Source organism: Gordionus sp. m RMFG-2023, chromosome 2 (assembly GCF_954871325.1).
Source record: "Gordionus sp. m RMFG-2023 chromosome 2, tfGorSpeb1-WG-v2, whole genome shotgun sequence".
Taxonomy (NCBI): domain Eukaryota; kingdom Metazoa; phylum Nematomorpha; class Gordioida; order Chordodea; family Parachordodidae; genus Gordionus; species Gordionus sp. m RMFG-2023.
In genome coordinates, this window is record NC_088776.1 from 28204336 (window position 1) to 28222825 (window position 18490).

General features: G+C 26.4%; 1 protein-coding gene across 2 annotated transcripts in view; it reads right to left on the reverse strand.

Annotated features, from left to right (window-relative positions):
- The window catches only part of LOC135923145 (uncharacterized), a 69270-nt gene that overhangs the window by 37373 nt on the left and 13407 nt on the right, over positions 1-18490 (reverse strand). For both annotated transcript variants that reach the window (XR_010571139.1, XM_065457734.1), the window contains exons 4-7: positions 7625-7676; positions 7359-7435; positions 7027-7114; positions 5991-6104 (exon numbers count right to left, since the gene is read on the reverse strand). Coding sequence is in view for 1 of the 2 variants with exons in the window: in XM_065457734.1 (XP_065313806.1) it covers positions 5991-6104; positions 7027-7114; positions 7359-7435; positions 7625-7676 (331 nt within the window). In the remaining variant the exon portion in view is untranslated. The remainder of the gene's footprint in view (positions 1-5990; positions 6105-7026; positions 7115-7358; positions 7436-7624; positions 7677-18490) is intronic.

Here is an 18490-nt window from a genome sequence, read left to right on the forward strand (position 1 = left end):
GCGCAAGCCTTCGACCTTGCCTTAACCAACACCTACTATAGGAAAAAAGACAGTCATTTAATAACATATGAAAGTGGTACTAGGAAAACACAGATAGATTACATGCTAATCTCTCGCAGAAGATTAAAAGATGTAATAGACTGCAAAGTCATCCCAGAAGAAGATATCGCCGCGCAACACAAGCTACTAATCATGGATTTACAAATTTCAAATAAATCCACTCAAAATAAGATAAAACTGGAACCATGCATCAAATGGGGCAAATTAAAAACAATGACAGATGCCTTTGCAATCAATGCAAACATTGAAACAATAAATTGCTCACAAGTCAGTGAAAAAATATGGACAGACCTTTCATCCAGATTAATAGACACTGCAAAATCGACGCTAGGCTTGACAAGAGGAGGCAACAAATCACACAAAGAACTATGGTGGTGGAATCAAGAGGTACAAACCACTATACAGGAGAAAAAAGCCCTTTATAAAATATGGTACAAATCCAAAAATGCAGATGACAAGTCAAGATACAAAAAATCCAAGAGATTAGCTACAAAGGCGGTGGCTAGGGCCAAATCTATGGCATACGATGACATGTACGAAGATCTACATACCAAAGAAGGGCAAAATAAAATATACAGATTAGCCAAACAGCGAGAAAAGAACTCTAGGGATATAAACGGAGCTCCGAAAGTAATCAAAAATAAAGATGGGAAATTGATAATAAAGGAAAAAGAAATAATGAATAGATGGAAAGAATATTTTCAGGAGCTTCTCAACTTTAATTCCCACATATTGCATCTCGACGAACACTCCCCTTGTCAAAACCTTGTGCAACCTATAACAGAACAAGAAATAATCACATGCCTCAAGCATATGAAAAACAACAAAGCTAGGGGTCCAGACGATATTCCAATATAAAGCCTTAAAGCACTAGGAGATGATGGAATACATCTCCTCACAAATCTGTACAATAAAATACTTGGAAATGAAGAGGTCCCCCAAAAATGGAGGCAGAGCTATCTAGTTCCTATCTTCAAAAATAAAGGGGATCCACACAATTGTCAAAATTACAGGGGCATAAAACTAATGTCACACTGTCTAAAACTATACGAAAAAATAATAGAAAAAAGATTAAGAGATATAATAGAAATAGGAGAGACACAGTTTGGCTTTATGCCTGGAAGATCAACAACCGATGCTATCCATGCAATTAGGCAAATGAGTGAAAAATACAGGGAAAAGAACAAAAAGCTACACATGGTCTTTCTCGATCTAGAAAAGGCCTTCGATAGAATCCCAAGAAAACTTATCTGGTGGGCGCTACGCCACAAAAAAGTTCCCGAAAAATATATAAGAATAATAGAGGATATGTATATGGGACATACAACAATGGTTCGTAGCACAACAGGTACTTCAGCAGGCTTCACAATAGCCGAAGGAGTTCATCAAGGGTCGGCTCTCAGCCCACTTCTCTTCATTACAGTAATAGATGTATTAGCACAGTCTATACCTCAAACAGTCCCGTGGAATATGATATTTGCAGATGATATTGTGATACTTGCCGAATCCAAGGATGAAATGAAAGAAAGGTTAGTGAATTGGATAAATATCCTAGAAACGCACGGATTAAAAGTAAATAGAGAAAAGACGGAGTATATGGTGATAGGAGGAGATGAAACGGAGAGTATTGATATAAATGATTGGCAGATATCCGCAATTGAAAGCTGCAAATATTTGGGCTCCACTATACAAACAAACGGCACAATAGAAAAAGAGATAAAGAATAAGATTAATCAAGGGTGGTTAAAGTGGAGATCTTTATCTGGAGTGCTATTTGACAAAAGAATCCCATTCAAATTAAAGGGAAAAATTTACAGTTCCATAGTACAACCAACTATTCTATATAGTTCGGAAACATGGCCAACCAAAGAATCAGACGAGAGAAGTCTACAAACTATGGAGATGAGAATGCTGAGGATGATTGCTGGGGTAACAAGAAAGGATAAGGTGCGCAGTACAAGAATACTAAATAGTTTAAAGGTAGTGCCCATTAAGACTAAGTTAATGGTAAACAGACTTAGGTGGTATGGGCATACAATGAGAAGGCCTATGAACTACATAGGAAATAAAGTTGAAAGATTGGAAGTGATGGGCAAACGTAAAAGAGGAAGGCCAAAACTTCAATGGGGCCATAAAGTTAGAGCCAATATAAAGAAGTATAAAATAGATAAAAGAGATTGTACGAATAACATAAAGTGGAGAGAGATGTTGAAGGAGCTTACCACCAGAAAAGGTGAAAGCTAAAGAGAAAAAAAAAAAAATTAATTTAAAAATAATATTTATAAAGTTATATTTTTTGCATTTTATTTATATTATATATTAAAAATTGATGCAATAAAAATTATTTTTGAAATTTATGGGTGTCATAATTATCATTTTTTCGAAGGGGGGGATACTTTTCAAGGGGGTACTTTTCATGGGGGTATTCTGCTTCATTCGCTCAAAAAGTGTAGGGGCCACTGTCTGATATACTATATGCATAGATCTAAAATAGTTAATATCTTTATTTATTTTTAATTGATTATTTGAAATTTCGCTATTATTTTAAAGTTTTTATCAAGGGCTATATATTTTAATATTTGAACTCAATTTAAAGTATTATAAATTTATATATTTTATAAATAATTAAATTTTATACTATATATAAAAGCATATATATAGTTATTATTAGTAAGAATTTTTTTTTAACTATAAGAATATTTTTTTACTCACTTAAAACTATTAATTTTAAACATGGCCAATATAAATATTAAATGAATATTATAGATTTTGGTCAAAGAACGTTAAACGCGTTCGATTTTTTTAGAAATGTTTATAACACTAGTATCAAATTAAAGAGATAAATAGATTACATTGATACTCAATAAACAATGTCACCCGGGTACTTGTGGATGGGGGAAGACTAATTTTATATATATATATGCCAATATGGGTATCAAATGAAAGTTAATCCAAAGATCAATTAATGCTCATTGCTCTATGTGTCCAGGTGGGTGTTGGAGGTGGGTAGATAAAAAGTGCATAGTAAAACATAGGTACTAAATGAAATATAATAAAAAGTTAAATTGATTACATTAATACTCATCTCTCCAGGTCCGACTGTGGGGATGGGGGGGGGGTGCTAATAACATTATGTGTAAAAGGAGTATTTGATTATCATTTTCATCAGTTTTAGAAGCAGGTAATTGGGAGGGAGTTGAAAATTTTTGAGTATAATATCTTAACATGGGTATCAAATAAAAGCTAATTAAAGATCAATAGATTATATTGATACTAATCTCTTCAGAGTGGGTATGGTGGGATTGAGGGGAGGTTAAAATAACTTAGTATAGACATAATAGGAGATCTTAAATTGATGCTAATCACTCTACATCTTCAGGGCAAGTGCGGTAGGATTAAAAAGTTCCTGCATAATATTTAGAATAGCATAATATTTCGAAAAAGATCAATTGATTTATGGATAATTATAACTATTATTCGTGGGATGGAGTGGAAAAGTTAAAAAAATCTAACATAATATTTCAATATTGGTATCTTATAAAAACTATTATAAAGATCTACTGATAACATTGTAATTTTTACTGATCATTACACTATGTCTTTAGGGGCATTATGACTTTCTAACATTTCAAACATGGGTATTATGTGAAAGATTCCTGAATCTTTAACTTACTCCATTTTTATTTAGCAAAAACCATATTTACAAATCAAAAGATTCTTTAAAAATAAACCCTCGTAACCTGTAATTTTTATTTTAAGGAACCAGCAAAGATTACTACAATGGTTGGGGGGGGGATTATGCAATATCGTAAATTAGAGGGTGAAGAAGTCATAGGAAATGGAAGAGGGTGAAGAAGTCATAGGAAATGGAAGAGGCCAATATTTTTTTGAAATTTTATTAGGCGATTTAAAGTCATGCAGGGCTAACCGGTAACATTATCAATAAAAAAGTGATCCGGGGTCATTCCATTACAAATCATCCAGTGTTTCAGACGACGATCTCAAAAATAAATGAAATTTGGTAGGTTAGTTAATTATGTTATGAAATAAAATCAAAATTTTATAGCGCCAGCTAAACCAGATCCAAAGTGATCGAGCTATGCATGATTTCATTCCTTAAGCTACGATTACAAATTATATATCATTTTATAGCCCTTAAAATTCAAAAATTCCCATTGTTTTCTTATTTCCGGTAAAAATAAAAAAAATCTACATTGTTGAGAAGGGATTTTATTGGAGGGTTGGGGGGGGGGGGGTAATAATTATTAGGAATGTTTATTACATTTATACTGGTTACAGCGACAGGATATATTTACAAATTATGGCCTCAAGAAATTCTATTAATAAACGCAAAATGGAATATGATAAAGTTAAGAGGTATTTTTTTATAATATTTTGCATATAAAATTATAAAATGTTTATTTTAAAATATAGTATCCTAATAATCGTATGGGCTACTTGCTTACATATAGCCCAAGGGCATCATATTTGTTAGACTTAATGGTTTTTTTTTTATTTTATACTAATACAATAGACATTTTAATTAAATATATTATATAATAATGATTTTTAATATAACGCTATCTATATAATATATTTTAATTTATAAAAATATATAAATAAAATTTAAAAAGAAAAAAGGCTATCGATTTTTTTGATTAAACAGTTAAATATAAAGGTAATAAACATTTCTAAATGTCAACACCCCAAAAAATCCATTCTCGATAATATTAATTTCCGGAAACATTTTTAATTTTTTTGATATTTTCCAATGTATAATTTTAAGGGCTATAAAATGATCTATAATTTGTAACTCTATCTTAAGTATTTAAAAAAAAACAAGATTTAATGAAATCAATCCTAAGCTAGCAATCTAAATTTCGTTTCTAAAATATATAGCCATAGATTAGTGATCTGCATCGGGCCAAATTTATCAAACCCGGTCAGCCAGAAATTTTTATAAAAAAGTTTTATCCGGCCCAGCCCGAACTCGAATTTTTTTTAAAGTTTTGCCGGCCCTTTGAAAAAATTAACCGGCCTGGCCCGAATTTATCTAAATATAGAAATTAATTTTATAATTACTCAAAATAAACGATATTTGTTATATGGGGTCTAGTTTCTATAAATAAAATAAAATATTTTTATTTTACATAAAAAATCAACATAAAATTGATAAATTTAGATATATTTTTAAAAAAAATTCTAAGGCCCGACACACCCGACCGGGCCCGAATTTTCTTAAAATATATTAGGCCCGACCTAGTCCGAACCCAATTTTTTTACTTTGCAGATCTCTAGCAGAGATAACTATCATGCCAAGTTTCGTTATTTTAGAGATAAAATCTCGTTTTTTGGCAGTGACTTTATTATACTATCTTCATATACTTCCTTTTTGTATGATTGCATACAATTATAAATGAATTTTAAAAAATCTGGAAGTGGGATTCATGTTCATATCATATTTTATAATAAATAGAATAAAATAAATAATCATCTTTAAATTATCAATGTTATTGCTATATATTTAAATAAATTTAATGCATAACATTAAAATAGAGAATAAAATAAATATTGAGATTTTTTTCATATAATAAGTGCTTTTAAAAATTCGAGACGAGGCACGCCAAGATCTAAAAATATTTTCCGAATCGAAAAACCCCAGACTTTGGGTTTCTGATGAGAATATTTTATTATTTTTTAAAAAAAATATCAGATCTGGTTTTAAATCATATTGGGTGGAAGTTTTTCTTACCAATTCATTTTAAAATTCCGGGGTGCTGATATACTTTACCTCACTGAAGTTTTAATAAGAAAATAAAATATCAGAATTAATATCATAAGCATGATTTAAAAGTTTTATGAAAATTATAAGGGCTTAATATCTAGATGAAAACCTTGAACTCAACTAATATTATCATAATATATTTTACCTTTTGAGTTTCACAATTAGGATCGCAAGAGTGATTAATGAATCTTGAATACGAGCCTTTGTTTGTGGCGTCAATAATTTGACTTTGTTTCAATGACATGAAATAGTAATGAATCTAAAAAACAAAATTACATGGATTCACAATAAGCATAGGTCAAATTTTTAGGCCTGGCCAAAAATTTTTTTATTTTCATCATATTACTATAGGCCCAAATTTTTAAAATGTGGTTGTTTGGAATAATTTTGGTGCATTTTGCAAGTGGTTTCAAATGTAAATTGAAAATATAAAATGCTAATGAATGTTAAATCATTAAAGGTTAGAACGGAAATTTTTTTCAGACCGAAACACATTACAATTATATATATGGATAGAATTTAATTTTTTATCAAAAAATAGTTATATTATCATCTAAACATATGTAGAAAAAAATGTTTAAATCTTTATTACAATTTAATGTCAGAATTGATATTTTTAAATTTAAAAAATATTGAAATCCTATAAAATTTTATATTGTTGTTCTTATTTCTAAAATAAAATTTTGGATCTGATCAAACATTTGAAAAATTCTCGGATAGAATCCATTGGATAGGAATTTTTAAATATTTTCTTAGAACTCTAGACATTTTTAAACCAATAAATTCCTCTCAGAGGCTCGAAGCATATAAGTGATAATATTTAAAAAATTATATAAATTAATCAGTTGGAAAATCATATAATAAATTAATCTTCAATTTCATTTAAAATCACTGCAAAAATTATTCAAGATAATGAAATTATATTTCTCAAGATAAAAAATAAAAAATAAAAATAATCCTAGTCCAATTCGGCTTAAAAATGATTATTTCTTTTCAAATATGGGCCAGCCAAAATTTTTGACCTCTTCAGGTTTTTGATTTATATTGATAGTAATTTGGACCTGCCACTGAAAAAATAAAAAAATCTATGAGTTATAAATATCACCTACAATTACTTGAATTATAATCCTAGATGATATGTGGTAAAAAAATAAATGAAATCAAAAATATATATTCTAAACCCTTTCCTCTTTGTGATACTGTATTTGTCGTTTATTAAATTCCTTTGTGTCTACCACTTCACCGACGTATTCTATAACGAATGTCCCACTATTTATAAAATAACTAATAATTACTGAAAATAAATTAGTTCCAGAATGTCAAAAAGCCTATTTAAAAAAATATTAACCAATATAAATAAAGTTTAAATCGTTGATTCGTTATAAATTTAACAAATATACAATCAAATCGTAAAAAAGGTCTAATTGGTATCATTATTAAAAAAATTAAGATGTATTAATATTAAGTATAGGCGCCTATAAATAAAACTAATATTTGTATAAAGAATGATTACGGTTCAATATCTTGAAGAGTCCTGAGACCCCATCCTTTTCCGAATGTCATAAAAGGCTCGGAGGAGCAATAAGTTTTCTATTGTAAAATTTCATAAATTTCATGTTATAAAAGTACGAATATTTTGTTATTTATATAATAAAAATTATTCAGACTGAAATACAAATACATATACTGATAAAGTTCCCTGAAAATATTGAAAAATTTGTTAATATATTTTATAATAGAACTTCGTAGTAAATAATAAATTCACAAAATATATTTTACTTTTTGAAAAAGCTTGTTGGAACAATATTCTTTGCATGGACATCTCGAAGCACTGAAAAATTATATAATTTCTATTATTAATCTAAAATATATTTGTGATTTTTATAAATTGGAAATAAATAACCTTAAAATTTATTTTTTAAATTTTTTTTAATAAATTATCGAAACAGTTTTAATTAAGAAAATATGATATATTTGGGTTAAAAAATATGAATAGAACAAAATTTTCGTTAAATCATCGTAATACGATAATAATCAGAAAACTTTTGTCATAAGCTCGCATGTGTGTTTTATTAAAAATTATAATATAATATTGATTATTTATGTGATAGTGAATGGAGTGGGAAGGAAAAGTGTACTGAATAAAAAAAAATAAAGAAATTGATCCTTAAACCTATAAATGATTTATGAATTTCTCAAAATTATTGATTTTCTAAATTTATTATTTTCATGTAGATCATTGATTACATAAACAGTATTTTAACATTTGGAGTTCACTTCCTATTTAACCCTATTAATTTGATAATTTACCGAAAGGTGTTAGGCATTTTAAGATGTTGAAATTAATGATTCTATTACTATACATTAAACTTAAAAAAATAATAAATTAAAACTTATGATGTATTATTATTTTTAAATATTCATAAAATAAAAATTGAGGTCAAAACATTAGTTAGAAAAAAATAAGTAAATTAAAATATAAAAAAGCAAAATAATATAGTTAATTATTAATAATCATATAAAAAAGAAAGCCGATATAATTGATCATAATCATGATCTCAGATTTGGTAATAAGGCTACTATTATAAATTCTTTGAAGAAATGCGGAGCCCAAAGTAATCGTGGTTAGAGATAAAAAGACTTGGTTAGTTAGACAGATAAAAGGTCAGGAAAAATCCTTACTCTAAAGTTAAGAAACCATTTATGGGACACTTTTGAATTAATAACAGTAGCATGAGAAGCTTTCGGCTGTTTTTTTTACCTTTTAAGTTTCGCGATATCCGCCTCTTATCACCCTCTCCTTATTTATATATTTTTTTAGTGCATTTGATTTTTCTTGGATATATCTTTTGTTACACCTAATATATTGTTAGTATAGACGATATGTACACCCATTCAAATATAAAAAAGAAAGAAATGACTAAATATCCGCTAGGTGAGTAACGATTTTTTTTTGTTATAGATTAGTTCGTTAGGCTAAGATCTTAAAACTATAAATATATAGTTATTATAGATTATACAGGATAGTTTTTAATATATTATAATGTTGGCCTGAATATAAATATTCCTTAATTTAAAATGATATTGTCCTTAAATTCAAATTAGAAAAAGTACTATGATAGTTAAAAGAACAAAATAAAATATAGAATTTAACATTATTTAACTTTACCAATTTTTCTACTAAAAATTGGAACTCTTTATTATCCTAAAAGAACAAAAGAAATAATTAAATATTACTTTTTTTTATACAACTAGATGGGAATATGAAAAAAAAATCGGTATTCTATTTAAATATTTTTAAAAAATATTTTTTGTGAAGTGGGAATGGGTATTTATAGCTCTTTCATTAGCTATACAGATTATCAAGGACGTTCCTATTTTCAGAAATTTCCCAAAAATTATGAAATTAAAATTTAATCTATTTTGGAGGGTATTTTCATAAAATATGTCAGAAAACATGGTTACACCTTCCCGCAAAATCTGGAGGAGCTATGCATTCCTTTACCCCTAAATGGCTATAGGCGTATCCAAGCAAATCATAAAGATTACTTCTGAAAGTACGACGTGGCAATCAGGTTAGGGATAGAAATATCTCAACCCTATAAATGTCAAAGAGAGGGCATAAGTTTATCAAAAAGCTAAACATTCTCTTTATTGTCTTATAGATTAAAATATATAAGGCATGAAATAATTAATAAAATTGTCTAGAAAACGCTCTATAGAGCTAATATTTCAACACAGCTCGGATATATGCTAGAGCGGTGCCGATATTAATATCGGATCGGCACCGGTATTTAGCGTTTTCCGAAAATTCGAATAGGGCCGATACCTGTAAAAACACGATCCGATCTTTTTACTTTACTCTTTTTTGTTATTTTATGTATATTTATTTTACATTAATAATATTTTCTAAATAATTTTTTTTAAACAATGCAAATGCACAAAACCCCAAAAATTTTATTTCTTTTTTTAAATAGATTTATAGTATTTAAAAGTTTTTTTTATCAAAATAGAAAGGAACACCCAAAGTTTTATTTATTTTAAATCTTTTAATAATAACGCCAATTTTATTATTTATACATTAAATAAAAGAATTTTTTTAAATATGTTATCTGAATTATGGAAATATTTCACAAAAGACAAAGATAATTTGGCAAAATGCGTTATATGCGGAATTATTTATCTGCATCGGGCCTAATTTTTCAAGCCTGGCCCGAAATTTTTTTAAAAATGTTTTAACGGACTGGCCCGAACCCGAAATTTTTTTAAAAATGTTTTGCCGGCCCGGCCCGAATTTATTTAAATATAGAAATTAATTTTTATAATTATTCAAAATAAAAGACATGTTATATGTCGTTTAGTTTCAATAAATAAAATCAAATATTTTTATTTTACATAAAAAATTCAATATAAAATTGAGAAATTTAGATATATTTTAAAAAAATTCCGCGCCCGGCTCGAAGCCCGTTCGGAACGGGCCGGGCCTAACTTTACAGATCTCTGTGCGGAATCATCTGAGTCTGCCTTCAGTACGGCAGGGGATATTGATAGTCCATATCGTAGAAGCTTATTGCCAGAAAATCTAAAGATTCTACGATTTATTAAATAATTCTAATATATTAAATATTACTATTTTATAATTCATACCAACATAAAAAAAATTTTTTAATATAGTCTTAATTGTAAAAATAAAAAAATTAAATTAAATGCATAATTCGATTTTTTGCATAAAAAATATTTTTTTCTTCATTACATTTGGTTCAATGGATGGTGGTGAAAAATCAGTATAAATATCAGATCTGTTTTGAAGCAATATCGGGATTGGATCGGTGAAAAATATGTAAATCGGCACAGCCCTAATATACACTTATCCAATGGGACAAAAGCAAACAACTAAAAAAACAAAAAAAGGAGAAAAAAATAACCGGGATAGGGCTAGCTCAAAAGCTGTTTAACCTAGACTAAACAAAATAATCAAAAATAAGTAGAACTGGAACACGACGTAAGGTTTTTTTTAACATTTGCCATTCTTCCACATTTCCTTTTTTGATTTAATAAGATTTCGCCTAACTAGGCAATATTAAAAATTAAACTAAACAGTTAGTACTGTTTAATTTTATTTTTAAAAATTGGGTACTCCAATCTTTGTGATTGAAGAAATTTCATTTAAGTTGAATGAATCTTTTTAAAAGTAATCAAAATCAATCCATGTTTTTAATGTTTTTCGCAGGCATGGACATAATTACTAAAAATTGTAATCGAACCGAAAACGTAAAAAAAAATTCATCTACGCATTTTTAGATAGGAAATTTAATTCAGAACAAAATAATGTAAAAATATTTGAAATTACGTTAAAAATGTTAGCCTTTTCCCGCTGAATGTTTTGGCGAGAAAAAAATAAAAATTTTTCGAACCAAAACGTAAAAAAATACATCTAATTTTTAGATAGGAAATTTAATTCAGAGTACAATGATAAAAAAATATTTAAAATGTTAGCCTTTTCCCTCTGAATGATTTCGCGACAAAAAAAAATATTTTTCGAGCCGAAAAATTAAAAAAAAATTTATCATTAATTTTTATTAGTCAATTACTTCATAATCCAGTATTTACAATTAGTGATCTGCATCGGGCCTAATTTTTCAAGCCCGGCCAGGCCCGAAATTTTTTTTAGAAAAGTTATGCCGGCCCGAACCCGAATTTTTTTTAAAAAAAATTTACCGACCCAGCCCGGCCCGAATTTATTTAAATATAGAAATTAATCTTTATAATTACTCAAAATAAAAGACATATGTTATATGTCGTTTAGTTTCAATAAATAAAATCAAATATTTTTATTTTACATAAAAAATTCAATATAAAATTGATAAATTTAGATACATTTAAAAAAATTTCCAAGGTACGACCCGACCCGGCCCGAATTTTTTTTTAAATCTTAGACCCGGCCCGAACCCAATTATTTTAAATAGAATTAGGTCCGAGCCCGGTACGGGCCGGGCCTAACTTTGCAGATCTCTACTTACAATATCTTTATACTTACTATCAAATTCGTTTTGAAAAAATTTTCATATATTACAAAATTAAATTAAATTAAAACCGCAAATTATATCAAAGAACAAATAAAAAAATTGAAAATCGTGATATATATTTTTCAATCTAAATCTGGAACTTCTCTAATTGAAATATTAATATTCGGTTTAAATCGCGATATAAATACCATAAATGTTGTTTATTTTCTTTATAAAAGAACTTTAAACTTGCCCCTATTATAATATAATATACTTATTACTAAAATAGAGACCATTTGTTTTGGCCCGATCCGATTCGAGAAAAAATTGTCCGACCAATCGCCAATCAGATATGAATCCAGTAACAGAGTATCGAGGGAAAGCAAGAAAAATAACCTTTATAACGAGTGCCAGTTTTCATTTAATTATATATATTTAATTTAGTATATACTTTATATTTATTAAAAATGTTTTGTTGCCCAAAACAAAATTTAAAATCCTCATAAAGAAAAAGAGGTTACTACGATTTTTAAAGAATTTTAAATAAACATTACCATTACTTTCCTACTATATGAGTAAAAAAATATTGGAGAGGACCATTTACGACATGTAGAATAGATAAAACTAGTATAAAAAATAGGAATATATTTTATACTCTAGATGGCCTATTATATTTATTCGCCTAAAATAAAACTAAAAAGAAAAAATTAATATTAAAGCGGTCATAAACTAAAAAATAAGTTGGATTTTCACGAAAAATATATAGATAAAGTGTTTTTGACCTTAAATATAAAATAAGATATTTACTAACTTAAAAATTTTAATAGTCTGTTAAAATTTTTTTTATTTATTCAAAATTACGGTTTTTTTTATAAAAAATAAAAAAAATATTTATGTGAAAAAAATTTAGAAATAAGTTATTTACTAATAAAAAATATTTATCTATTAAAAATTTAGAAATAAGTTATTTACTAAAAAAATTATATTTTTCTATTAAAAATTAAAAAAATTTATATTTGATATCCAATTATATACAGTGTTGTGATGATTTAATGAAACATATTGACGATTAAATTCAAACCCATTCATATAAAATTATAATATTTGCAAAAATAATTAAAATAACAAAAGGAATAATAAAAGAAATAATAAAAGAAATTTCAATAATGCTTTATATTTTAATTATTTTTGCAAATATTATAATTTTATATGAATGAGTTTAAATTTAATCGTCAATATATTTCATTAAATCATCACAACACTGTAGTTCATGTCAATTTAGCGAAGCTTATCGTGAATGTTTATTGTAGCCAGGACTTCGAATATTTAATATATAGCGATTCAGTTCGTTTCAGTTTAATTTAAAATTTTAAAAAGGTTTTGTTCCATTTTTTTTAAAGAAATTCATATCGGTTCGAGAATTTATAACGGTCCACTTCGTTCGTTCTTGTTTTTATAAATTTGATTTTAAAAAAAATTAATTATAAATAATTAATCTCGATTCTTTATTTAATTTAACCATGAAGATTATTTCTTATATAATTAACTAGTAATTTGCCTAAACTCTATCAAAATGAGTATATAAAGTAAAAACAATAAACTTGGTATATGGCGATTTAATTGTATAAAAATGATTGAAAAGAAATCATAAATTTAAATTGCCCTCAAGGAAAATTAAAATTTCCAATTTAAACTAATAATTTAAAATTAATTATATGAACCGGTTTAAAATATTAAAAACAGTTCGGTTCGCTCTTTTTATATTTTCTCTTTAACGATTCGGTTTCGGTTTAAAAAATCATAACGGTTCGTTCCAGTTTAGCGGTTCGGTTAGAAACCCTGATTGTAGCAAAATTTTATTGCGAATCCCCTTAGTGAATAATATTCCGCAAAAATAATATCGTGAAACAAATATCACGAATTTTTTGATAGCAAAACCTTTATCGCAAAAATTTTATAATGAAGTCATCATAGCTAAACCCAATCCGAGTTATAAGCTAAATGGAAACTATAACCTTACACCTTAAACTCAGTCTTTGTCGGATTTTGAATCAGGATTAGAAATCAATTACATGGAGTAAGGGTTTTATCCAATTCAAAATATTTTTTAATCATATAATTTTACGATATTGCTGATATTATTTTCTCTTTCCTGATTATATATAGAGAGAATAAAATAATAGTAATCTTTTCAAAAATTTAATAGAAATCTGAATCCAATATTAAGATAAAGTTTTCCAAACTTTTGAAAGTACTTATTATTTTAGTTCTGCTTCAATCAGTTTAGTAGACAAACTATAAATAAAAAGTTAAGCAAAATAAATTTCTAAAATTGGTATGAAAATTAAAGATAAAATGAAAAATATAGACGCAATGAGGGTTTTTACAAAAAAAAATCGAATATACCCTAATTTCTCCTGCCTCGTCAATTCCACGATTACTTTTTCAAAAATAATTCCCCCTTTAATTAAAAATTATTTTAAACGTTCTTCCTAACCTTTTAATATGATACAGTTGCTTTTCGTTATAAATATGATTATTAGTGATAAGCAAAATTATTAGTTAAATACGATTACTGAATATGGGTAAATAAAATTTGATAAGAATCAGAGATTTTGCCGCCATATAACAAATCATTATAAATTATATATACCAGTCCCTTGTTTAAACATTTAATCATATATCTCTGCCTGCTATATTTAGCAAATAAACTTTATTGTTTTAAACTTTTTGTTAATACTCCAATATATATTTTTCTTTTCGTTACAGTTTAATATAAAAAAAAATCATTTTTTAACATTATTTTTATCGATATATACATCATTAAACTGCAAATTTAATGGTTATTCCAAATATATAGATTTAAATATTATCAATTAATAAAAACATACTCAATATTAATTTTTTTGTTGAAATAAGAAGAAATGTGACTAAAATATATACTTGATAATGATATTAAACCTTTATAGAATATATATTTTGGGATAAACCTGTTATTTATATATTACTGGGGGTGCAAATGTTATTTATAAATTTTAATCTTTCAATATAAATAATTGCGGTATATTTTTCCGTGAATTATATCGGTAATTAATTCATATTTTAATAAAGATTCCTTTGTCTAAAATTCGTAAAAAAAATTTTTAAATAAAAAAATTAAAAATGGTTATATAACCTTTTTACAAAGTACAATAACTTGTTTGTAACTAAGTATAACTAGTTTGTAAATAAATGTAACTAGTTACCTTTTTAGTAATTAGAAACTCTTACTTTTCAAAAGATGACACTATATAACATATAACTAGTAGTTTTCCTATAAAATTCAGATCTAGCCCACATTGTCTTTGGAGAATTAACTGTTTCGTTTAGTTCATAAATTTATTTTTAAAAAAATTAACATTCTTTTTAAATTTTGGTTATCAATATTGAAGCAATTCTTTATATTATAAAATTTTAACGGGAATTATTATCCCTACCTACCTACTCAATGCCTCGAGTAATGAAAAAAGGTTGTAAACAAAAAATTTATAAAAGAATAAATAAGTTCGTGTATAATCAAATACAAATAAATTATAAGCAATGTAAATGTACGTTAAATTTAAATGATGCATTATCTTAGCTCTGATACATGATGCCATAAAAAGAGTAGCCTACCTTGCATTATTCATGTAAATTGATTTAGCTATATTATATTCAATTGAAAAAAGGCTCTTTTTAAAAAAATCAACAATAAAAAAATATATCAAAAAAAAATAAACGCAAATGAAATAATATTGATTTTTTAACCATCTTATTGTATAATGTTTTGTAAAAGGATTTTTTGCAAATGTGGTTTAAGGAAGGATATTATAAAATAAAAAAATATGATAATAAGGTGTATCTTCTGGTTCTGGGCTAAATTATAATATTCTAAATAATATAAAATGCATGTATATATCTGCAGTTTAATATTTTATGTTGCTTGGGTCATAATTTGTCAACCCAGAGACAGACATGATTTGAATAAAGCAACATCAATTTTTATTTTTGAATAAAGCCAACATCTATTTATATTTTTGAATAAAGCCAACATCTATTATTAGTTTTAATGTTTCAAGATTCTTTGATTGGCTGGTAAGCCATCAATATGATCGATCCTTATACGAGGAGAGTAAAGATGCAAGAATAATGCCCTGAATTGAATTAACTTTACTTCTCACTCAAACACTAATAAGGAATGAATTTACAAGTTCAATCAGAAAATATAATTTATTATATATCCATTCCCAACCTACCAATTGTCGAAAACTTATATCATTATTCCATGATAAATAATTTTAAAAACGAAATTTTTGGACACCTGACAAATTTTTTTACTATCCTTGACATGATTTCAGCCGTCAAAAATTCTTATTGTTTTTAGGGTCCAAGAAATTGGTAAAACCGTCAATATGAATTATTCATTTCGAAAATGTGCTTTGCAAAATATATTTTTTAAACATTCATTGATAATAATAAAATTATCTTCTGAAAAAATTTCCAAAACATCTTCCCTAATTTTTTCTTAAATTTCTATTTTTTTAAATAGGCTGTCTTTTTTCGCTAATGTTTCTTAATTGATGTCTCTTCGCCCATTAATGGTAATGAGTCATTTGGATGTTCACATAATATAATCCTCGTGAAATATCTGGTTAGGGGCATTTAATCTTTACGACAGATACTGCAAATTTTATTATTTATTCTGGTCAATCCTATAAGAAAGTGCATTTTTAGACCTTCATGAAGTATATGTTTATCCAAATTTAATGGGTTGTAAGTAATCTACTGTTTAAAAAAAATGGTAAATTTTAGGAATGAAGTAAATATTTTACATAAAAGCTTTGGAAAATATATATTTAATGATTTATCAAATATTTATTCAAATTTTTACAATTGACTATTGATTAAAATGCCAAATCTCCTACACCAGAGCTCGGCCAAACTTTAAATTTTTAATATTTATTAAATAATAAAAATTTAAAAGAAAAAAAAACCAATTTTATTTTATGATTGTTTCCGCTTTTCTATATCTGGTTTTTCAACTTTAATTTTTTTTAAACAATATTCAACATTATATAATTTTAAAGGCCTATCATTAGGCTATACAAAGAAATTTAAATGACGCTTATAGATCAATTATATCCAAAGATTCCTAAAATTAAAGGGAATGTATTTTGCCCAAAATGCCCCATTTTTTTACCTTTAGAGGCCCGTATCTCAGCCATATAACATAATATTATAAACAATATTTTTTTAAAAATATGTAGGCGATAATTTTTTTAAAACAATAATCTCATTACAATCCTGCATATGCTAGTGGAATATGTTTATCCTTTTTTATGAATGTATTTTAAAAACTAACTCAAGTGAATTGTGAAATTTTTTTGGCAAAATAAAAATCATAAAAAAATGTGCTTAGGGCTAATATCGGACAAAATAAATTGAGACATTTCTATTGATGTGTTGAAAGAAAAATTTTGGTGTAAATTTAACTAGAAAAAATTCTTGTTTATTTGTGTCAACGTTCCAAGTTAATGCATCATTAATTAACTTAAAAATTAAATCATATTAATAAATAATTTATTATAACTGTGAATTTTATATAAGTAAAATTATCTGTGCAATATGTGTCATTTTAGAGGAGACTGGGTAAAACGATTGGTATTTTGCATTTTTACAATAATATTTTGAAACTAACAAAACAGAACAAATTATATAAATATGTAGTCAAATTACTCATCCACAAAATAAAAAAAATGTAGCTCTCAACCTATAATACTTTAGGAGCTGCGATTAATTATCTGAAGTTGTCATTTTTGCCATTTTACCTTATATCTAGGGTAAAGTGGCTAAGCATCAGAATAAAAGGTTAAAATCGAACTTAACTATATTGTTTAATTGAACATAATATTACAATTTTGACATCTATTTAAATATGTAAAGGTAGGGAAATTTCCCGAATTTTCCCTTAATATAAATATATTGCAAAAATTATGATTTATAATTTAATATATTATATCATAAATCTTAAAATAATTTTTATTCTCCTCGGAGTCTTTAAACTTATTTTTTTTATTAGCCATCGAGTGCAATTCTTCAAATAAACAAAGGTAAAATGACATATATTCTCAATACATAATATTAATATGATGTATTATAGAATTTAATAAATTGTTTCTGTGTTATTTGAAATAAAATATTAAGAATAGTCAGAAAGAAGAAGAATAATTGAAATGTAAGATGTTCCTAAAATGAGCCCACTCAAGAAAAACGGTTTTTTGTCAAAATATATCAAACCAGAAATTTTTTTCAAAAGATGAACATATGTAAGAAATTAGATAGAAAAATACATCTTATTACCAAATTTTAAATCTTAATGCTATAGGTTTAAATTCGAGTTAGCATTGTTATCCCGTCAATCATAATATGTAATTTATTTTAATTGTTATATACAATATTTTATATGTGCACCTGACCGTGCTAAGATTTTTGGCGAAATATGTATAATTTTATATCTTCGATACGCATGATATCGTGTGTGCAATTCTTAAAATAAAATATAGACCTATCGTATCATACTAGTCTTTCTCTTTATTAAAAATATAATAGTTGGAATAAATCT